This window comes from Gavia stellata, chromosome 2, assembly GCF_030936135.1.
Source record: "Gavia stellata isolate bGavSte3 chromosome 2, bGavSte3.hap2, whole genome shotgun sequence".
Classification (NCBI taxonomy): domain Eukaryota; kingdom Metazoa; phylum Chordata; class Aves; order Gaviiformes; family Gaviidae; genus Gavia; species Gavia stellata.
Window position 1 is genome coordinate 61,406,669 of NC_082595.1, and position 24,437 is coordinate 61,431,105.

General features: G+C 39.6%; 1 protein-coding gene across 2 annotated transcripts in view; it reads left to right on the plus strand.

The window, feature by feature from the left end:
* Positions 1-23,723, plus strand: part of CDK19 (cyclin dependent kinase 19) — a 131,932-nt gene extending 108,209 nt beyond the window's left edge. For both annotated transcript variants that reach the window (XM_059828602.1, XM_059828605.1), the window contains 7 exons: positions 4,598-4,741; positions 5,007-5,076; positions 6,262-6,334; positions 10,659-10,756; positions 12,316-12,394; positions 16,417-16,683; positions 20,342-23,723. In XM_059828602.1, the coding sequence (XP_059684585.1) occupies positions 4,598-4,741; positions 5,007-5,076; positions 6,262-6,334; positions 10,659-10,756; positions 12,316-12,394; positions 16,417-16,683; positions 20,342-20,473 (863 nt within the window). In that variant the 3' untranslated portion in view covers positions 20,474-23,723. The remainder of the gene's footprint in view (positions 1-4,597; positions 4,742-5,006; positions 5,077-6,261; positions 6,335-10,658; positions 10,757-12,315; positions 12,395-16,416; positions 16,684-20,341) is intronic.
* The last annotated feature ends 714 nt before the right edge of the window (positions 23,724-24,437 follow it).

A 24,437-nucleotide genomic window follows, 5' to 3' on the forward strand; every position in this document is an offset into this window, starting at 1 on the left:
ACTTACCAATGAGCGATAGCAAATTTCTGACCCTTAGCCCACTGACACCATTTTTTGCTTCCCCTTGAAAAGCCTCTCACATGTAAATGTTTGACCCTATTATCAGTTCTTCACAGAAGGTGTCAAATTTAAAAGGCTGGTAACCACTTCTTCCTTGACCTTCCATTTTGCTGACTAAAGTTTAAATGAAGCATATAAAAATTGAGACCTTAATGTACAAAAGGGAAGACCTTTTCCTTGTGTCTGTGTGTGATAGCAACAGGTGTGTTCTAGTCACCTTATCGGGCCAAAGAAATTAGAAATTCCCCTCTAAAGGTGCATTATTATTTTAAATCTAATTTCTAGGTATTTAAATCCAGTGTAAAAATTAATAAACTCTTTTTCTATAGTATCTCTATGCTCCTAGGTCACTGTGTGTAAAGATTCCAGATAAGTTTAGAATCTGCTGCTGCTGCGCTAAGAAGTAAGATTTTCTTATAACGAGGTTATACCTTTTCATTAGACCAGTTGATATTTATTTGAAAAAATTAGACACGTGTTTGCTTGTGCAGCCACCTTTTGGGTTTCAAGTATGTTGGCATATTTGTTGTTCTTGCCTTGATCTGCACCAGGGGAGGTTTAGGTTGGATATTAAGAAAAATTTCTTCACTGAAAGGTTTGTCAAGCATTGGAACAGGCTGCCCAGGGAAGTGGAGGTATTTAAACAATGTGTAGACGTGTTGCTTAGGGACATGGTTTAGTGGTGGACTTGGCAGTGTTAGGTTTATGGTTGGACTCAATGATCTTAAAGGTCTTTTCCAACCTAAATGATTCTATGATTTGAAAGATTTGGTGCATCTAATATAAACATTGTAGTTCTCTTCATAGGTGACCTGGATTGCTGTATTTGGGCATTAGCCCTTGGTGAACGTAGAGAACCTGTATTCTGGCGTCCATCCACTGTTTGCTTTCTTTACCAGCATTCAGACGTGTCCTAGAGTCCAGACTTTGTGTTCAAACCAAAAAAAATAGCAGGTTGGTTGAAGCTGCTAGACCCAACTCACTAGTGATGAATTCCACAGATCGATTGCAGGAGACTTTTTCCCGTTCTTAACTTACTTTCTTTAACAGCTTTTTATTAAAGAATTATATGAGGCTAAGAGCTTGTTGATGTATTTCTTTTCTTGGATATAGTTAGGAAGCATGAAGTATAAAGTCTTGGACTCTGTCCTGTTTTCAAAGAAACATTGTAGTTAATATGCATGGGAAAAGATGCTTCATTTTGAGAGTCAAGGCTATTGCTCAATAAATTGTCTTATTGTCTTCAATTGTCATAATATTCTTAAAGGTTTCCAAAATATTGGAACAAATACAGAAATGAGATCATTGTGCCATAGAAAGGAAAGAATACATGAGCATTTGTCTGCTTAATCAGCCCTATCATTAAAACAGCTATGTCAGCATCCTTTTGTACTTGCTCCTTGGCTACAGTGCTAAAGTAGAGCGGGACACGGAGGATTTTCTCAGCTTTAGTAGCTGACCTATAAAGCTATTAGAGTCACAGATTTTAAAACTGGGACATGAACAGCCATACAAATATTTTAATAATCTGTGCACGCAGGCATATATATGGAAAGTCTGTTTACCAACCACAAGTGACCATCTTTAAAAGGCTATTTTTTCCTTTTATAAAATTATTATGTAGTACTTGAGAAATATTGTTACAGTGGAAGGATATTTCACTGGTGAATAGGTTTGAATGGGACCTGAGCAAGCTGTTTGGTGAGGAGTCTAGGGAAAAGAGTATGCTGCAAAGGTCTTCACTCCTACCCCTCTTTACAGAGCCAGGGAGCAAAACTGGCTTCCATTCAGGTTCAGTGTAAACTTCGAAAAAGTGGGGAGTCTGGAAGTCTTGGAAGGCAAAGTTAAAATAATAAAAAAAAAAAAAAAAAAAAGGAGAAAAAAAAATTAAAAATCAAACAGTAAAAACCATTCACCATAGATCGTTCCTGAAACCTAATGATAGTAGAGGAAAGTGTGGGAAACAGAACCTTCCTTATAGGAATGGTTGTAATATTTCGATATATTTATTAGGATCCTCCTGGGACATCAAATGGGAAAATATTTAGTATCCAATGCAACCTTATAGGACCTATATGGCCCTGTTTTCAGTGGTTCTGGTACGTAACAAGTAAAAAAGGATACTGTCTATAGTTTGCCTCTCATTTTTGGTGGTTGCTTTTAAACAGAAATTTTATTTATAATAAAATTGTTATACAGCATTATAAGTTCCTCTTGTGCTAGAGGCAGATGTGCATTAGATTAATAATGCACTGTAGTTGAAGAACACTGCTTATGTGTTTTAAGCTTTGCCCCTGTAAATGCGTACTTCTGAGGGGTGGTACTTCTTATTTGGAATAGATGTAATAATCATTAATCTTTTTTAGGGACCACAAACTGAAAACATATGAAATGGCACTGGATAGGGAAATTGCTAATTATTGACAGATTTTTCCATAGTTAGAGCTGTAGTTTGTATTTGGTTGACTAATATGAACGATGTACTAGTTAAATACCTATTAGGACTGCTTGTATTGATGAAGCTTTTAAACTTGCCAGAATTTATCAAGGTGTTCCTGCTAGAAAAATGCCACGTGTGGTAAAAAATTACTGTAAATTATGAATGTTTAAAAAAAAAAAAAGACTAGCCAAACTTGGCAGAAAATCATTAACTGTGAGAGTGGTTTCAATATGTGCCAAGGATGTGTTTGAGATCAGGTTACATAAAAGTTAAGATTCATGAAGGGAAGACCCTGACCTGCTTGAGCTGCGTGGCTATATGGCTTTTTCCAGCTGTTTAATCTTCACTTACGGAAATTAAAGCTTCAGGTTTTCTGTACTAAGTATTTTAGGTTACTTTATATTAGTTCTTTGAAGCTGAAGAGGTATCATCTGGCAAGAGACCCAAAGGGTTGAACCCCAGCACTATGAACTACTAGAGACTATAATGACTGATCAGACCTAAAGTAATCTGTTGCTTGACTTGTCCAGGAATGCCATCCCATAGAAAATACAGCACCAGCTTGGGAGTTACCAGTGTTTATTCAGATGTAACTTCCAGTTGGTACAATGTCTGCCTTTCTGAACTCTCAAAGGGTTTTAGATGTGCTCTCTGTATTAATCACAGAGTCAGGAAGTGGGAATGCGTTGCTGCAGTGTCTCTGCTCTCACACAGTTCAGCTCATGAAGGAGGAACAGAGTTTTGAAGTTTGCTGTGTCACATCAGGGAGACTTCCCAGTTCAGCTTTGCTGTCAACAAGAATACTAGATTTTTTTTCTTTAGAAGGAAAAGGTCAGTCTGGATAGAGCAGTAATGAATAGAATAACGAGCAGCGGCCCAGCCTCTGCCTCACTGTGTGATAGACAGTGAGCACTGCAGAAAGCCGTGAAAACCGAGAGGGCTGCAACTCCTTTGGCCTCTAGATAAACACTCTCCAAAAGGATTTTCTATCTAGTATGAAAATGAGTGAATAGATACTGTTAAATGAAGATGCTATTCTTCAAATAATAACTAATTCCCATTCTGGAGTAGATAATTTATGCCTACTATCCAGGCAGGAATTGTGATTAATATGCTGCATTAGCTGCTTGAGCAGATAAAATCTCAAGAGCTAAAGATCTTGTTTTCATGCAGATAAGGCTAATAAGAAAATCAAAGGAAGATAAAACCCTAAGAAAGTGATGTCATGCACAAAGCAAGTTATACCCTGTCAAAACTGTAAAGTCTGAATGAAATGTTATCAGACTTTCCTGTTAAAGGAAGTAGGGAGAAAGGCTTAAAAATTGGGACAGCCCAAGCTCCACACCTGTAACATGATGGAAATGGAACTGACCTGTATCGGCCAAGAGAGTGTGATGGCTCTTTTTTCATTCCCTACATAAAGAGAGCAGTGCTTTTTTCTTTCTTCAGGAGACCATGTGTCTCACAGGTGGCATGGGCCAAACACCACCATTGACAGCAGGTGAGGTTTTGAGTCGCAGATTAGCCTCAACAAACAAGTGACCTCTCATGGTGTTCTCTTCAGTCTGAGTCCAATAAACCAAACTTCAGTTAGGTAATTTTTTATCTCTTAGACCTGTAAATTAAGGGTAAGTTGCTTTCTATATTTATGTTATTAAGTTTCACAAAATCCAAAAGGTTTCCCAGGGTCAGCTAGTTCATTGTTCTGAAATATGTGATAGAACTTTTATTTCAGTGTATCTTTATGGGGGACTTATGGTTTGGTTTTGATGGGCAGTTGAATGCCCTTTAAGCTATGTTGTCGGCAAATACTGTGTAGGTTTCTGCCATAACTGCCAGTTAAGTGCTGGACTGCCAGTGTACAGCTTGAAACAGAATTTGGAGACTCTAATTTTGATTGAAAAGAACCTCTATCTCCAGGTTTTACCCTTTTTTATGTATTGTATTAATGCATTATTTGTAAAGTACTGTATTTAATTATACTGTGAGGCATTTTATCTTACTATGGTTGTACAGGTTGTTGAGAAATTGTGCAGAAACAAAAAACCAGTGATGAAGTACAGTAAATTTGCATGAATTATCCTCCTTCTTTCGTAGATATTTGGGCAATTGGCTGCATATTTGCTGAACTATTGACTTCAGAACCTATATTTCATTGTCGTCAGGAGGACATCAAAACAAGTAATCCTTTTCATCATGATCAGCTAGATCGCATTTTCAGTGTAATGGGATTCCCTGCAGGTAATTTATTTTCATTAAAGCATCAGACGTAATGCTACTGAGTTGATTTTTTTTTTTTTTCCCCCTAAAGGAAATGACTAGTTGTTTGTATAGGTACGAAGAAGCTGTCAGTTTGATGGATTTGGAAATGCTGACAATTATGGAACAATAGCACTGGCCAACAAACAGAAGGTCAAACAACTGCTGTAGTTATTTCTTCTCATGTATTACTTAACCTACACTTTCAGAACTGTAAATGCTTCTCCTTTTTTTCCCCCCACTAAAGATAAAGATTGGGAAGACATAAGGAAGATGCCAGAATACCCAACTCTTCAGAAAGATTTTAGGAGAACAACGTAAGTGATGATAATGCAACAACAGTTCAGTGAATGTATAGGCAGAAATTGGCTTCTATCCTCTGACTTTTTGGGGAGGGGATTTTGGAGTGTTTGGGTTCTAACGCTGTGACAGCTGTCCTGTTTTGAGTTAGCTGTCTTGCGTGAATGGTGTTCTCTCCCTCAGCTGCTTGTTAAAAGCATCGACTGAATGGCCCCCTCATTTCTTTAGAAGGAGTCGTCATAAATGCCATTTAATCTATGGCAGGCACAGACAAATGAGCTTGCTTAAACCACTTGTATTAGCTGTTCAAGATGACTTCATTCATTTTGTGTGAGAAAGAATAGGGAAGCACCTCCCTGGTCCTTTTGACCAGCAGCTATGTGGAGACAGTAAAGTAGTGGACAGAAATTTCCATGAAAGATAACATGTTCAGTAGGTTGTGATGCAAAGCCTATCTGGGATCTGAGAGTTTTCCACTTTTAGTGTTTCCTGGTGCTTTGGCTAAATTAGTCAAGTGGTGGTGATAGATCAGAGGGTGTAAGGAGCAACACAGACTCTGTGGATTCAGGAGTTTTGGATTCTGTTTCCGGCTCTGCTGTAGATTCATTACACTGGCTTTAGACAAGATAGGAAGCTTATCTGTGCATGAAGCTTCTTTCTTTTGTAAATGGCTATAGATAACCCCTGGATTTGTAGGCTAAAGGCAAGGCACAGGTCGTACATATTTGGGGCATTTTTGAGCTTGGGAACTATGAGGACTGTATGGTTTGCTGGAGGTTGGGGTCAGGGAGACAGAACAGTAAACTAATTGCTCTGCCAGATTGCAACTGGAAACAGCTTAGCTGTTGCGCTGTTATGAACTGCTGTACACTTTCTGTGGCAGAGTTGCTCTAGGAAACTAGAGTATAAACTTCAAGTTGAGTTTCTCTGTTATATGCCCATGTCAACAGCTTATCCATACACTATAAAAGTTGCATGTTCCATGGAAATAATCTGTACACAGTTGATACTACTCCTGTTAGTGAAAAGCACACTTTATGTGTACAACTGCTAGATGAATATCTGATGTGTTTTCTGATAGCAGTTATTTTTATAGTTTACTTCTTGAGGGCTGGTAGATGTTTTTGTGATCACTTGGTACAGTTGCATATTCTTAATGCTGTATTATTTCAGAAATGTCTTTGCTTAACTGTGTTTTTCAGATATGCCAATAGTAGCCTCATAAAATACATGGAGAAACACAAAGTCAAGCCTGACAGCAAAGTTTTTCTTTTGGTAGGTACAACTTGAAAATCACTGTGATGGTAGGAATGAAATGCATTTCTAGTGGTAATATTTGTGTCTGTTCTGTCTCGTTCTAATGAACGCTGACATTAAAGAAAGCTATTTATCACTAACTGGCCATTTTTGAGAGGTGTTTTCTTCATATACATTCATGCTGAGGGTGTGCTTAAACTGCTGGTATTGAAGGTCTGAAGGTCTTAGCTAATTAAGATCTGCAAGGCACTCGTATACGCAGCCTTACCCTTAGGTCTGCTGTGCAAATAGGATAGTGAGAATTATATATCCCTTGATTCCATGTTGTTTCAGAGAGCTAAAGAGCTCCCAGGAGCTAAAGAGTTTTGTGAAGAAAGGGAAGAGAAAAGGAGACATGTAATTATTTCCTGTAGTAGTTTTCGGGTTTGGGTGTTCCCACCCCCCCCCCCCACCCCCCCCCCGCCCCTTCCCTCTGATAATAGTACACCTCTGTTCTGTGGGTGATTCCAAACAATATCCCTAAACATATATTTGCTGTTTACCTAGTTGGGTCATTCATTGTAGGTGAATACAGGGTTGCTCTGTCTAATACAGCATCGTTTCTGGATGCCTCTCTGATGACTTAGTGCTGTCTAAATTTAGGAATGAAGTTCAAAGTGACTTTGCTAGCGCTGTGAACAGGGAGTCTCTGTAATGAGGCGGTTAGTGCAGCTTGAGTTCTAGCGATCTGTTTTCATCACTAGTCACAGATTCAGCACAGCAGTCTTCTCTCTAGGTCCTGGCAAAGATTTGCCCTTTCATTTGTTAGTAGCTGTTGGATGGTGACACAAATAGCTGTGGAAACAGAATAGGTTGGTCCCAAATGGGTGGAAGGGAAGCGTTCACATAAGAAGTGTGAGACTTCAAGAAAAAGTAATTAAAATTTCTTAAACTCAACTAACTGAGCACATGTTGGAATCATCTGGAGGAAGAGTCTAACTGAAAAGACAACAATTGTAAGAGCCATTGTTAGTTAGCACCTGAATTTTCCTCTGTTTTCCTATGAAAGGTGTAAGCCACCAGAAAGTCTGGTGGAAAGGCAAAGAAGCAAATGGGTTGCTGTCCGCTTATATGGCTAATTCATCGAGGCTATGAACACTAAGTTGAGAGTCACCTTGGGTGGGTAGGCTACTTTTCCAGGGGGAAATATTAACCAGGTCTCTAAAGAACACAAAACTAATCATATTTTGCCACCCTATGGCATATGATATATGTTTATGTACATATAAACGAAGGAACTTTTCATGATGGAGAAGTAGTGCGACAAGATTGTTACAGGGTGACTGAACAAATAGATAGGTGTCTACCTATGTATTCTCCTATATAACTGTGAGAATGAGAACTGAGGTTTCTAAGAATCTAAGGGCTCTTTCTGAAAATCATGAAGAAGACTTAGTTTGCTTAGCAAGGTAGGTTCTCTTAGTCCAGTTTTTCCTCACTGTTTGTAATCAGGGATGAATAAGGGTGGTTTAGTGATCAGCCACAGAGATGGAGGCTGGTCTCAAATAGGTCAGTCTCCCAGAGCTCTGCATAAGAATGCCCAGGAACATGGACAACCTTCTTGATACCTCATTGCTGCACTGAGAAGGTCCACGTACCTAAATTGCCACAGCCATGCTACAGCAAAGAGGTTCAGTACCTGGCTTATCTCATGAAAGATCCTAAAAACCATCAGATCTTGAAGGAAAGGTGTGCATTGCTCTCTCAAATCAAGATATTAGAAATGTATCTGCTAATGAGGATGGAGGTACATGTATTCTGAAGCAGACTGCCTAAAACTCCTTGTTCATATCCAAGGTAGTTATGTTATTTTTTTGAGATAACCTCCATCTTGCAAGGTGACCTCTGAAGATACGCACTTTGTTATCTTCATTGGTCAAGACTTTGTGCTCATGAGTACAGAAGGTGGGGTGCATAGAGAAAATATGGCATCAAGTAGACCAGTGCAGGATAGCAAGTGACTCTTGACAAAGAGGAGGATATTGCGCCACTCTGCTGATTGACATTGAATGATAATATCTACATGAAGGGCAGAATGTTTTCCATCCAGGAAGAGGCATCTGTTCTTGCTGTCCTGGAAAAGTTACAAGCATAGTATTCATAACTGTCGTGTCAGGCCAGTAGAGCCTGACAGCGAGCAGTCTTGAGAGCTGCTGAGAAGTATGAGACTGTTGATGAAGTCCAGTCTCACAGTCTTTCTGTATTGTGTTAGCAGCTGCTACCCTGAAAGCAAATTGTGTCCAGACATTTTTTATTCACTTTCCTAGGAGCAACAGCAGCTACAGAAAACCAGACTTTGACAAAGAAAGTTGGTTTTCACAGTAGCATCACTGATAGGCAGGATATCTCACTTAGAGTGATGTTGTGTGTGGTATCACCTGGAATGGGCAAACTGATTATATCCTGGAGGGTGGAGGGGGATTGCTAAGGGAATGTGCAGATCATTAAAAGGTCCAAGATATCTTTAGAACTTCTGCTGCGATACATTAGCCTTATCTTTGAGTGACAAAGAATACAGGTCATGTTTGGAGGCAGCTTGTGATGACGGTGCTATATGGCAGAAAACCAGAGGAGCTTTCTCTTGAGTAGTGCTGCAGCAACCAGTTGTGAGGAAGGAGTCCAGGGGGCAGAGGCTGATGTCCTGTACTCATCTGTCAATGATGACATCTGGTACCGAAGACCAGGAGTGGCCTTATACAGAACATGAGTGTTTGTCCCTGTGGTCACTGTGGAGGAACTGGGGAGACGAAATTCCCATCACCTGTAATGATGCCACAAGCCACTAAAACTGACAAAAATTTTGCATGTAGGGAAAGGTAGTGATTTGAAATAAAGATACTGAATGCCGGAACTGTTGTCTGTATTTATTGTATCATGTGAGGTCACTGTGTAGAGAGCCAACAGCACATCAGAAGTTGAATTTGTTAAGATACACAGGAAACGTAGGGTTATGGGTTATCTGACAACACAAAACACAGTATATAAGTGTGCCGTGCAAACTCTCCAGCTGTGTGCAGTGCGGGGCCATCTTGAGGTTTATTTCTGGACAAGCAGCAGGAATCAATTCAGGAGCTGATTGCAAATGAACTGATAGGTGGAGAGACAGCCCAAATGGCTTTGTTGTATTGTCAGTCTGTTGAGGTCCATGGCCCGTAAAGTATGGGAATAAGGAGAGGTGGGAAGGAAGTGGCAAAAGTACAGAGAGTTTTATAAGATCTCATCTACAAAGTAGGGTTAACTACAACTATTGAGAAAGGAAATACAGGGAATCATGTTTCTTGATGAGGATGAGTGCTTTTACTGAGGCTGTGTACTGTACCATATATATAGAATTGCATATCAGATTTTTGATTTATTGGAACAAAAAGCCCCAAACACCCATGCCAAAATCATATTATTTTGCTGAATATCCAGGGAATTTTTGTTGGAGGTGTGGAAGATAGAGTTTGAGCAAAGATGCCCTTTGCAGAAGGAGTTTTATTTTCATTGTTGACTTGAATTAAGAGAGTATTGTGTGAGAGCAGGATACTGTATGATGTAATTTGAGCACCCAAATTTCCTACTGTGAGTTTATCAGAATGTGATAAATAAGTAACTGTTTAAAATGGTATGTTATCCCTGTAATTCCTGTTTTATACTATTAATATATTGTAATCCTCTTTTACAGCCTGCTGCAGTCAACGGCATTCTAGCTAGTAAATTTGTTATTGCTTTCCTCCTAACAAGGAAGAAAGGTTACTAGGAAGGGTCTGCACCTCCTCTTTCTCATTTCAATACCAATTAGAGTGGGATTGGGAGCTGCGTGAGTGGCAGAGTGCTCTGACTCTGGAATGTCGCCAGTGCAAGAAATGAAGATTTATTGTTTCTGTCCCTAAAGCGATATGGAGAGTCCTGGTCGTGTTCAGTCTCTTCTGACACTTTTTTTCCTGTTGTGTCAGCAGTACAGAACAGTATAAAAGCTATCCATATGCCACAACAAAATGCCATTCTTCAGAAATAATGCTTTATGAACCTGTAATAGCTAAAGTTAGCGTTGCGTTAGCACGGTGGTTCAGCCTTAGCAATTAATATTGCCTGATACACTTAACTGTATTTGTTACATGGGAAGTGGTTCACAGCCATAGTGCTTTGATGGATGTGGATTCTAGTTGTTGGGAACTTTACTGAACAAGCAATGCTAACTTAGGCTTGTCTGGACAAGCCACAAATAATTTAACAATCCACAATCCAAGACATATAAGTCATAGTTTGAAAAATGATAGTTTGATAAGCTTTTTGCTATTTTTAATGTTATGCTTTGCAGCTTCAGAAGCTTCTTACTATGGACCCTACAAAGAGAATTACCTCAGAGCAGGCTTTGCAGGACCCCTACTTTCAAGAGGATCCTCTGCCTACATCAGAGTATGTATTCCCTCTTCTGTGCTCTTTAGGGATGTCTTCTTTCTGCTAAATGCTAATCCCTGAAATGAGATGACAGATGAAAAATTCAGATACCTCCCTATATGCACAAGTAGTAGCAGCTCAGGCATGCTCAGTAGAAACTGTTACTGTAGTACTGAAATGTCTGTATCTACTGGTGCTAGAACTTGAGCGATTGTGGACAATAACCCATTACCACACCACTGTTGTAATTTTGAACATACTACCAAAGTTAATGTGACAATATTATTGCAATATTTAGAGAATTAATCTGTGCCCTGTTCTGTTCTGCCTTACACAGCCTCGCAGAGAGAGCCCTGTTCTCCACTGCTTGACTTCATTGTGCCTCTCCCTAGGACTAGGACAGTTCTCTGACCTACAGCCCTTTCCCATGCCCTCTTGCACAGGGTAACAGTATGAGGAGAGAAAAGTGAAGAGATCAATGACTGCCTAAAATCCCACAAGCCCCTTGTTCAGAAGGCTTGAGAGTACAGATTTTGTATCTCTATATATTTTATTGTCATGAAAAATTCAAATGATTCAGTTCCTACTGGCAGACTTTCCTGTTCCAGTTTATCTTTCCAGTTTTCAGAAGCATGGTGGTTCATAGCATTATGATCTGTAGGAGCTGGATGCAGAGAGACTTCCACCTTTGCTTTCACTGCTTCCTCAGCTAGCAAGCAACACTACAGGAAGGGAGCAGCCACAGGAGTGCAAAAGGAGTCTAGTTGAAACTAGTTTGGGGTTTTTTTCTTTCTTTTTCTGTTTGGATAAGTCAAACACTACTTAACAGCTAGGTTAGGAACTGTTTACACGCTTTAAAAAATCATGTCATGTTGATTGTATTCTGAATGCTGGCACAGAAATCTAAGAAATTGATACTGGTCAAGATCTACCAGGAATTTTCTATTTAGTATTTATCTGATGCTAACCTGTGTAGACCTATAGCTCCCCATGGATTGCAGGATAACATTATGATAAAGTCTCGGCCATAAACATTAAGGAATGTTCCAAATCCTATTAGCCGGCTGAATTTAAAAGCTATCTTATTTTTTCTCTAAACACGACCTGAGAAGCTAATTGAAAGTAACTCTGCAGTTGTGATTGGCAAATATATTTAAGCCCGCTGTAAGCAAAGGCGGGCTCATAAGACAGTAATGCTCTTTGGATCAGGCCCTTTATTTAGTGATCCATGCATGTTCCAACTAGGTGTTGTGGAACCTCTGGCACTGTGTTTGTTCATTTTGCCATCTGGATCAACAAGTGGTCGTTCTGGCATTCGGGCATGCTCAGCCATGCCATGATTTCTAAGTGATGGCCTCATGCCAACAGCAAAGAGATCTGACATTTTGATCAGCACCTAGCTGCTGGTATCTGCTGCTATCTTGGGTGCTCACAGTGCCACTCACTTATGGAAACAGGACCCATGAAATACAAGAAATTAAGTTGTGTTATATTCCCTTGTTTTTAATACAGCATTAAGTAAATGTATGTCATATAGTCATATATTTGTTGAGTGTTCACTGTTTACTGTGTTTCAGTGTATTTGCTGGCTGTCAGATTCCATATCCTAAAAGAGAATTCCTCAATGAAGATGAACCTGAAGAGAAAGGGGATAAGGTATAATAAACTCCTATTTTTTTTTCTTTTAAGTGTGCAATAAGAAAGAGTCATGGTACTACCAAATGAAAACTAATGAAACATGAAGAGTTAACCAAAAATGTGTTTTTCACGCAAGGCTGTCTTAAAACTGCTTCCCAGACAAATTAAAAGTATTGGATGACTTTGGGGTGCCTCAGGCGGTATCACCAGCATGGTTTGCCCTGACCTGTGGGGAACGAGCTGGATGGGTTGTTCTGTCAGCAGTAGCCTGCTTTCAGCTGCCATCATTCCGAGGACCTTGCTACCTCCTCCTGCATTGCATGATGAAAATACATTGTGATCACATGAAAAGAATGGCATTTCCATTGTATGACTGGCATACATCCAGCCATTTGAAAGTAGATGGCTGTCAGGGTCTCAAATAAATAGTGGCAGCCTGCTTCTGGCACTACATCAGAACATTTCATCCATCTGCACACAGTTTCCTGATCATGTTTTAAGGGCGCTCAGACAAAGGAGTAATAAGGACCATGAACTGTTCTGGTAGCGACAATGTGCTCTGTTTCCCATAGCCTCACAGACATGGGCAAGAACTTGTTTGCATGCATAGTAAATTTTGGTGTGTTTGCAACATAATCTGACCTGCTTTGTGCATGTAGCTCAGCTGTGCTACGTGACCGCAGCCATTGTCCCATCATGCTGTGAAGGCTGGACAATACTGCTATAATATATGAAACAGCTTGTTATTCTCGCTTAAAAGTGTACAGTTGTACAGTGAGACACCACTGTCTGTATATACCAGTAATGTATAGCTAGCAAAATGCAAAGAAAACAGCCTTAACTAATTATCTGAGGTCTACATGAGACGGACTGCTACTCTTTTGGAAAAACCTTTTGACTGTATGCATCTTCTGTTTTCAGATTTTCTGCATAACATGAGAAACTAGCTGAGTTTAAAAGTATGCCTATGGCAGTACATTTCAGACAGCAAATTTTGTTTTTGGAACAGATATTGTAGATTCTTCTGTACTGAGAACAAGTGCTAATGTCCTGGATTTTTGTGTCCAGATAGCTTTCTCAAAAAGATGAAACAGACACCTAAGCAAAAATACAATGAAAGTCATGACACTGATTTGATTGTAATTTAGTTACTAGCTTTGCTTCAACTCTCACAGCTTCAAAAACAAGGACAAACCTTATGAATTAAAATGACTTTGGCTTTTGTTAAGTCAGTGTATTTAAAAGTAAATATCTGTCTTTTTCCTGGGAGTGTTGGGGGGGGAAACAATGGCATGTTTATATTCAAAACAGCCATTATATAAATGGTCTTGGAGATTGTTTGGGATAGTCACGTATTTATGCACACTCCAAATTAAACTTTTTTCAGACCATTTAGGTAATATAAGTCACGCATTACCCATTGAATGTGTTCTCACAGTGTAGGAAATGTGAAAGTAAAGGATGTTCTTAAAGTTGGATCTGTGCCATGTTTTGTTTCTTTATGATGTTGTTGCAAGTGAAAGGATGTCTTTTTTTTTAATAGTGTTAGTTTCTGGTTTGTTTTTAAAACCGTAAATATTTTTATAGTCTTTTGGAAACCTAGAGGAGTTCTCTGTGTTCACTTATTTGGAACTTGCATCTGAATTGGATAACCTTTAACATACGCATCTGTTCTTTGAAATGGTTAATCATTAGTCAGCAAAGCTCAAATGAGAGTTTGTAAAACAAAGTGAAAAGATTCTTTTCTCATTCAATTCTGTTAGGCAAGTTTTTTCTGGGTTTGTTTCTAGGTAGGACTGGAATTTCATTTTGGTAATTTGTGCCTGAGAGATGACATGTGGTAATATGTTGCTAACTGTAGACCTTTTAAAAGTTTATTCATTTAGGAACCACCATGAACTAGACTGACCTGAGGACAATGTTTTTGCTGGCATAAGCTGTTTTCGTGCGCTAAGGTGGTGCAGCTAGACCCCAGCCAGAGTAGATCTCAGTCTCTACTCAGGCAGTAGCAGTAGTAGCTGCACAGAAGAGCGAGCTCAGACTAGTCAGGTAAATTTTGTGCTAATATCCAAAGTGTGAAACATGGGACCTACGACAAACTGTTGTGCTTAATTGTGAGAATTCCTGCAATATTTGTTTACATGTAACAAAATTGCAGTTTTTCATTTCTCACAGTAGCAACCACCTCACTTGCATCCAAACACCCCTATGAAAATATAAATTTTAGAATTCTAGCACAAATACTACCTTAGTTATTGGTGTTTGTTTGTATGAGTGAAGCTCAAACGATTATGAAAAGATAAATTGCTTCTTAACAACTTCTTTTTTTACAAGCTAGCTTGATTAACTTTTAAAATTATTAAAGTTTAAATCTCCCAGGAAACAGAATCTGACTGAGGTGGGATTTGAGGACTACAAGCAGGAGGATACATTATTGGTTTTGCTAAATGTGAAATGGAAATGCAAGCCACCTCTAAGTCCTTGAAGACGTAAGGCTTCTTTGTAATCTTAAATGAATACATCATTGCAAATTTCATCTGAATGTATCTTGGGAGACTGTTGTGATGAATGGCATAGATACAGATTTTTGTAATGTCATTTATCTGAAGTAACTAAATGCCTTTTGGTGATTGGGGGCATCAAGAATTTTCTGCTAGTAGCAGCTGGTTGTCATGATTTCTGAGAAACTCATAAAGTGATGTTTTTATAAAAGGCTGCCATACCAAAGCTTTGATAATTATATAAGCAGATATCCTAGGAAAAAAAGACTATCCTGAAATGTTCCACACAGTGTATTGGGGAGTGCGGGGACAGGTAGTAAGGTTTTTAATTCAAGCCATGACAATTGTAGTTTTTTTCAATGATGAACAAGTAACATATCTCACATTTGGAGCAAAATTGCTTTTCTTTGCAATTCTCTTTTGTGCTTCAGTGCTCTGATGGAGGAGCCATCCCTGGTGCTTGAAAGCAGACAAATGGGTGGTCTTTCCTTGTAACTGTCTAACCACAAACAGCAGAGATGCACTCTGCTGGTTTTCTAACCTACCCTCCAGTTCCTTAGTACTGTTTTTAGTCTGTAGCCCTCTGAAGCCAGAAGAGTGCAAGGTCTTTTGCTCTTGTGGTCCCCTTCTTAACTTTTTTTTCTCCCTTTTGTGGCACTTTTCTCTTTGTTTCTCTTCCTGCCAGGTCCCAGTGTCATCTTAATTACCTGCCTTCTCTTCCTTTGCTAGTCTTCTCTTTCACTTGCCAGATTCTTCCCTCAACCGTTTCCTCCTCTTTCTTCAACTGTTTGCCTCTGGTCAATTTTCACTTTTCTGCTATTTCAATAAGATTTTCTGACCTTATACCATGCACACCATACTGGACCGTATTCCCAGTATACCACTCTTTACAAGGTACTTAAAAGCACAGGAGAGCAAAACAGTAATGAAACTGGTTTCTGGTTCTGCCACAGAATTTCCTTGCAACCTGGAAGAAATTATATTATTTCTCTGGTCTCAGTTTGCTTACCTTTCTGGCGATAATGCTGACAACCTCCTTCAGGTTATTGTAACCTGTCATTTGTAAGAGTTTGAAAAGTGGCTTTGATTCTGAGTGAACAAGGCTGTTGAAGCACTTAGAATAATTTACTGTGGTTCACCACGTCTGCCACTGAGCACTAGAGAAATTTTGGGGGTTTTGATTCAGTTCATTAGGCCATTACTGCTTTATAAATGGTTCCTTCCATCCTCCTCTCTGAGCGCTTGGCTAGCTGTAGGAGTCACTAGACTGTTCTTTCAGTTTTAGTCTAGCTTGCTTTGTTAAAAAAACAAAAAAACCACAACAAAAAATAAAAGTGAACCGCAAATGGGATACCCCCATACAGTGTGCAAGAGCATAATGAGGATACGTTTCTCCTGACAGGCAGCCTTGCTGTGTTTTCCCATTGAGCAGGCAGGCCTGCCTCCTCCGCAGGCACAGTGGCACTGGGGTTGGTGACCCTGTAAAGATCACAAACTCGTTCAGCACAAGTGACCGTGTTGTGTCGCTCCTTCCCCTAGAATCAGCAGCAGCAGAATCAACATCAGCAGCAAACAGCACCTCAGCAGCAGCCGCAGGCAGCACCGCAGCCGCAGCAGCCACAGCAGCAGAACAGCACCCAGACCAACGGGACGGCCGGGGGCGCTGGCGCAGGAGGGGGGGGCGCAGGTGCAGGACTCCAGCACAGCCAGGACTCCAGCCTCAACCAGGTGCCTCCGAACAAGAAACCACGCATAGGGCCTTCAGGCGCTAACTCAGGCGGGCCTGTCATGCCTTCAGATTATCAGGTACCTCTTGAAATTTTGCTGCTTTGGATACTGTAGGACCAAAATGTTGTTTTCTCCCTTCCCCACTGCAAGAACAAATCATGTTTTAAAGAATTTCTTACGTAACCTGAGCAGGCATGCTCTGATACATTAGATAAAAATGTGGCTTTAAAGGTTTAAAGTAAAAATGTTTTGTTCTGTGGTTAGTAATTTTCAATAGAATACCAGTACGAGTCGTATCTGCTGCACCCTGTGAAGTGTTGAGGACTAGTCCACTCCAAGAAAGCACTTAAATATATGCTTAACTTTATGTTTGAGAGTAATCTTACTGAAGTCGGTGGAACTATTTCATACACATAAATGCTGCATTAAATCAAGTTCAGGATACTCAGCTCTTGGCAATACTAAATCCTGTATGAGAAGCAGATCCTGAGAAGCAGAAACAAAGTGAGAACCAGGCTCTCTCATTTGATTCCTGCTTCATTCTACCTCATATCATCACATGTACAGAGTGGTTCTGTAGTTTATTCTAATATCTTGTTAAGTCTACTTCTGATGTTAAATAAAAAATGCATCGTAGCACAGGAATGATGTTTTGGTTCATCAGTATGATTCATGCTGAAGCAGGGCACAAGGACTCTAATTTTCTAATGTGACCGAAGTTGAATAGATTTCATGTTTTTCAGTACAGTAGCATTCATAAGTAAAAGCAGTATCACTGAATTATTTTTGGATTTGCATACTTGTCTTTGCTTACTAGAATGATATTTTCCACTGAAAAAGTGACTTTCACTGAACATAGAGAGCGTTGAACTTACCAGGATCTTCAATACTTGTGAGCTTATACTTGCTAGGACAGTAATGAGTTGAAAGCAGAATAAGAGAAAGGTAGATATTAAAGGTAGGTTTTAAAAGATGTTAGGGATTCTGTCTGCTACTAGCCTTCAAGAAGATCTCACCTTGGAGAAAGGTCTTTTCAGGCTGCTTTAAACTTAAAATAAGTAGCTTTTAAAAAACCCAGCTCTGGAGTGGCTTTGACTTAGCCCTCCAGACCTTCTCCACAGACAATTGATTTCTCAGTGCCAGACATTTTTCTCCCATTTCTGTTTTACTCTTTTAATTACAAATGATCATGAAGGCATTGAGGGCAATTTAAGGGTAAAGACAACTAGGTTTCTTTTTTGAAAAGTTCCAGACAGGCTTGAGGTCTGGACAGATCACTCCAGCTGTCTGACTACACAGTATTTATGGCTGGCCTGTTTTGGTCTGTATTTTAAGGACTGGTGTCTGTATTTGATGATATCCATTATAGAATCCTTATACAGCTCTCTGAATTGTTGGCAAAGTTCCCCCTAGTTGCTAGCAGTCTAAATCTCATTTTTTTCAGATAGATAGATTTTTTTTTTTTACTCCCTATGACTCCTTCCTTCTAAACTTTAACAGCACAGGCATCAAAATGATGATCTGTATGTCTCCTTTACGTCACTCGCTAAATTGTATGGTCTGATTATCCATTTTTACACTTGCGTTTGGCTATCTGCCCTTAAATTCTAGCTGACTGTCTTCTGTCCCAGAAAGGAATGTCTGCAATTTGTCCAAGTCTGACTTTGTTACAAACAAATTCTCTTCTGTGGAACAAAAATAGGCATGGACAAGTTAATGCATTCTTGTAGTCTTATGGCATTAATTTTACTCTATTATATCATATTCAGAAGTAAGAAGAAGATTCCCTTTGCTTTGAGTTTCATTTAGCTTGTCATCTAAAGTCTGTGTTGAGATTTTTTTGTAGTTCACCAACCCCAATACATGTTGCATCCACAAATGACAGCGCAAATTCCTTGTTGAATTTTACTGAGCATTCCTTATGTGACTTTGGGTTTTTTTGCTTAGCATGGTAAACTGATGCTTTTCATCCAGAACGAGTTCCTGTAAAGTCATAGCATTTATCTCAATTCTTTTTCTTTTCTGTTAAAAGTTGCAAAAACTTTCAGAATTTTGAGACAAATTCCAGGTTTCAGACACTCTGTTAACAATCTAACCATGCAGGCCAAGCATCATCTGGTTATTAACAGCGTATGTGCCGCTGGGAGACATCTCTTCCAAAGCCAGTGTGCTGTTATCTCCCAAACTGACCCTTACAAACAAGTGAAGTTACTCCATACAACTATTAGTTATATTGATATTATATTAAGATACCGAGGTCTGCGAGATTGGACTGTTATCTCTGTCTCTAGCCTCACTGTGCTTCACCTTGAAAGCAACCTTCATATTCCTACATTAGACAGAACACAGAAAAAGTAATGTGCTATTTTTAGGGTTTAGCATGTTTTACAATTAAAATTAAAGGTATAAAGCTACGTACAGATAGAAGGGGCAGAAATGTTTTACGCTGCCTGAACTGTAGGTTCCTGTTGTTCATCATCTAGCTGAAAAGTTGTCCGGAGGCTTTCACAGCTCTCCTGGTTGGGTTCTAGTGGTTAGATGAGACCACTGACTGGGGTATTGCCTTCACTGAGCAGATGCTTGGTCTGTGGAGGATGTTGTATTCTTACAGACCCACTGTCTCCATGGGATTTCCATTCAGAACTCGAAACTTCTCCAAAGGCTTTCTGTTACTCATAATCCTGATATTTAATCAGAATGTAGGTTCTTAACACTTTTCCTAGATGATTGCTGTTGGCCACAGTCTTGCTAATGACCCTTGGACATAGCCAAGTAGAACCATGAACTAGGCAGTGAACAGAAATCTATTGAATAGCTGCCTGACCCTGCACCTGACTTGGCTGGAAACAAACTGCTGACTGCAAATAGTTTTGGGGTTTTTTGTAGACTCTCCTTTCTTGTGGATTGGGGTGGGGTTTACCTTGCTAGAGAATCTCCTATCCATTGAGCAGTACTTTTCATGCAAAGTGATTTTGCAGCTTGCATTATTTTGCCATTCTGGACAGGGAATGGATATGGTAATAAAAGGGCAAATTCAGCAGGCTGGAGGTTGCAAATGATCCATGAATTTGGCTTGCTGAGATTGGGGTCCACTGAGCTAACATGGAGGGGGGAAAAAAAAAAAAAATCAGGAAAATGAATGTTAGGTTATTGCACGCACACGCCAACCTTCAAGCAGTTGTCCTTGCTTCCAGTAGATAAGGCGGCAAGTTGAAAGACTCACCTAAAATTATATTATTTTATCCTACTGGACATTTTTCATTTAGATAAATTGAGTAACTCTTAGGTCATGGTTGTCTTTTTCTCAGGAACAGAATAAATTGTTTCTCTGTAACATTTAGTATTACCTATCTCAAAAAGGGCGTCTGTGGGCTCAGCAGTTTGTTTTTGCATTAATAGCACTTACAATAATGATAGATGGAAGTTTAAGAAACAGCTGAATTTTGAGATGGAGTCAGTTCTCTCGTCTTGTGTATTTTTCCTTCAAAAAATGGGTGTGTACATGCTGTACTTCTAGGTGTCTGCCAGTCACCTTGTGTATTTTGTGTGCTGTGTTAAGGCTGATTGCAGATCAGATTGATTACTTGTTTTATGGGACCTTAAGCAGTAACACTGTTTAGTCAGCTTCTCCAACAGTCACATTTTAATGAGTTTCAGAGAGGTTAAAAGCTTCCTGAGTTGCATAGTCCTAACAGGCTGGTTTTCATTCCCCTGATCCCACTCTCTTTTCCTGCAGCACTCCAGCTCACGCCTGAGTTACCAAAGCAACATTCAGGGATCTTCTCAGTCCCAGAGTACAATGGGCTATTCCACGTCGTCTCAGCAGAGCTCCCAGTATCACCAATCTCATCAGTCTCACAGGTACTGAGAGGGCTAACAGACTGCACTCAGAAAGGAACGGACTAAAAGCCAGAAGACTCCAGCAATATGAAGTTCATAACGATGAGAAGAACCAAAAATATAAACTATGATGCAGAATTAAAATTCACGATGACAAAAGGAAAACTTCACTCACTGAAGATTTCCCCCCTTCCCCCGCCCCCCATCCCTTTATTGCCATAAAGGAGATTCTCGTGAAGTTTTCCTTCCTCCCTGCCCTTGCATGTGCTCCATTGTGGTTACTCTAATGAACCCTTCTGATCTAAACCCAGCACTTAACTTCTGGAATTTTGAAGGATTCCTGGTGCACCTTCCTTATGCTGTAGTGATTGCCATAAATCTGTCTTTTCAATCTCTTTGATGGGATTTTAAAGTTTTAAAATCTTGAACTCCCAGGCTTTCAAGCTTGTATATAGTTAGTTTTATACTAGGCAAACCAGTTTAGCTATACAGGTATATTGCACCTTTTTAAAGCACTATGTTATTTTCACAGGATATTACTGTTTTGCTCATGGATGTCAAGAACAGCAAAATTTTACTGTTCCAGAGTATTTTACTATTCTGTTTTTATTAGTCTAGTTTTCAGGCGAGGTCTTAAAAATAAAAAATTTTAAAAATAAATAAAATTTAAAAAAGAAAAAGGAAAAAAGAAAAAAAACCTACCCAAGTCTCTGCAGCAACAAATATGCTTCATGCTACTGGACTGAATGCCAAACAGAAGATTGCTGATATTTCTTAACTCATTCACATTGAATTCTTAAAATCACCAGTGATCATGCTCTGACTAGTTTTAAATTAAGTGTTATTTTAAATGAAACCAGGACAGTCACATAAAAAGGAGATGCTTTCAGGATCTGTTGGAACAGAAGAATGGAATGTCTTCCCAGGCTGGACACCAAAATAGTCAGGAAAATGTATTTACTGCCCTCAAGTCTCAGTAGGAATGTGGATGACGGGCTTGTTTTTCTGTTAAGCAGCTGATTAATGTACGTGAGAGTTCTATAAATTTAGCTTTCTTTCACATTCCTGAGTCAGTTTCCTAAATATAAAGGTGACAGAAATACTAAGACTTGTGAAAACAAATGCATTTAATCATTTTATGTTAGAATTAATAATTAAGAGAAATTATTGTGCAGTTTGAAAAGCATGTTGAGAATTGTTCCTTTTTCATGTTTATAATGCATATTCTGTGTCCCTCACATAGCTGTGATTAACCCAGATTAGTTACACCAGATGCGCTTGATTGCACTGAAATGTTTCTTTTTCCCTAGAGCAAACATGTTTTGATTGTGCCTAAGGACTGTAAGTGGATGGGTAGCTGGCAGAAAATCCCCAGTAAATAAGCAAGAGTTCAGAAGCATAATCAGAGGATTATTGTCCAACTTCTGTAACCACAGTTATTCGAAGAGACACAACATGTAATTTGGGACAGCTTCGTTTTTCCTTCAGCCTTCGGAAATAAGGCTGGCTCTTGTTGCAGAAAACCTGGAAAAATGCATTTAGAAAGCTACTAGCAACGTAACAGCAGCGAGCTTCTACAGCTGGTGTCCAGAGTAGAGGTGAAGTGAGAAGAGTTCATATGTAAATGGTTAATGTTACAGGCTTTTATACCGCAGTGTGTTCTCTTCTGTCCTCTGTCCACATGAAAAAAATTGTGTATACCCCTATACATTCACACTGAAGTTACGATCAGACCTATCAAGATGAGTAAATCTGTTTGCTCTGAGGAGAATGCTTTTCATCACAGCTAGACACATACGTGTTTCTACTGGATTTGATCTCCCAATCACCTTTAGTGCCCCTTTCTCCTCAAACACATGTTGTTTTCATACCTTTTGCGAGCAGTTGGCCTGCTTTGGCCATATCTACTGTCATGTGGTTTTGACAACACCCAGCTTCTCTGGAAAAGCAACTAAAACCTGCTTTTGTCATCAAATGGGTGAGAAGATGGTGAAAATGAAATGAAGCAATTTGAAGCAAAAAAATATTTCTGGGGAAAAATAATCTCCCAAAGGATACTTTCAATGCATAACCCCCGAAATGCTACATATTATATGTACCCTAGTAGCCTGTTTGAAAGAACAGGTTTTAATTGTTCCTTTATTTTCTTTCAATGAGTCTGGGGTTGCATTCTTTCTGTAAGTGGAACGTCTGATCTCTTACTGATGTTCGGATGAGGTACCTTTGGCCAATGCCATAAAGTAACATTTATTTTATATTTTTGTGACTTGAATGTCACATTTCTGGAAACTAACTTTTGGCAGAGTAGTTTTTGTCCCCTCCTGTTCTTTTCACCCTTCTGTTCTCTCAAAATCCTTTTGTCTTTTCCATTATAGTTATCTAACATTTCTTCTCCCTACTGCGACCTGCAGCTGATCATCTAAATTCATATAATGTCAGGAGGTGGTGGGGAGACATGTTACCCTATGGTTAATTAAGGTGGGCAAAATCATGGTGTGGATTAATCTGCATGTAGAGTGTGAAACTTCACAGCAATGTAAGGTGCTTTAATTGAGTGAGTTTCCAGCTTCTAGAGTGACTGTCACGACCTCTCTCTAAGCTGAACTGGTGTTTCTGCCTTGGTTAGGTCTGATAGACGACGACACACCGCTCCTCTCTAGCTTTTGTGTGCACACGCGAAGCCAAGCTGACTTCCTCCGTTGCCTTCAAACTCACAGCTGGGAGGAGAGTGAATAAAAGCAAAAGCGTTTGCTGCGAAATGGAGGCTGCGCACGCTCTTCTAGCTCCTTCCTGGTGGCAAAATAATTCGCCTTTTCTTGGGAGCTTGACATGCGTTGCCAGGGTGGGTGGCAGTCATAGTGGAAGAGGCCTTCCTTTCCAGGGGTCATCCTGTGAGGTAAATCCGCTCCGCTTTCAGAAGTGTGTCGTGCAGTGCGTCGTGGGAAGCCAGGACCACGTCATTTTTATGTTATTTTTTGCCCGTGCAGTTTCATCAGTACTCATCGCTCTGTCTCTGCCCATAACCTTTACACCCTCACCGAAACGTTTCACACCGGTACTAAGGGAGGCCGGTGACACCGGCAGAGCTGTCTTCTCCATCCTGGTCGCCTGGTGGGAGAGCGGGCCGCTGAGTACAGCTTTTCCCATCGTGGCTCAGAGGAAACAAACGCGTGGGGTAGGAATGGGATGAGGAGCCTGGTCCGCATTGATGAGGTTTATGTAGCACAAACTGCACAATGAAGGAAAAATATAGGGAAAGCTGCGAGTCCTGCACTGTATCTGTGACACTGTATCTGGGGAGGGGGAGGGAAGAGCATTCGTAGTGGGAGGGGTGGCGGGAAGCTAGAAGTGTTCAAATATGTATAATATTTTATATAAACATAATAAGCTTAGTTCCCCTTCATAATCTTCAGGAATGGTACTTTAACACCATTAAGCAAAGAATTGTTTTAGGATTAAATAATTGTATTGTACATAAGGCCATACGTAATCTTCTAAAAATGTCGCCAGACAGGAGCGATGTGTATTACTATATGGAAAAAAAGTCCTTAATGCACTGTTATCTCCTAAATATTTAGTAGTAAATTAATACTATTTAATTTTTTTAAAAATTTGTCTTGTGTAGACACTAAAAAGTATTACACAAAATCTGGACAGAACATGTCCTTTTTAACAGCAATTTAAAGAACTTTTTATATATGTAAGGTAGTAACTTTTCAAATTGTTCTAGTTGTATTTTCCCATGTTTACTATTTGTGGAAGTGTGCCTGTCTCTACTCAGTTATTTTTTTTTTAAATAATTTCATGCACGCATCTTTCATTTTTGTAGTTTTCGTTAGAAATTATTGTGTATGCGCCTTATGCTGCCACAAAACTTTGCCGCTCTAGATCTGTGGTGGCCACATTCGGCAGTGCCCATGCCAACAGGGTAGCAAAACCACAAAGCAAAATACTTGTTCCTCATTCTAGAGTTGAGAGTTTACTGCTTTTAA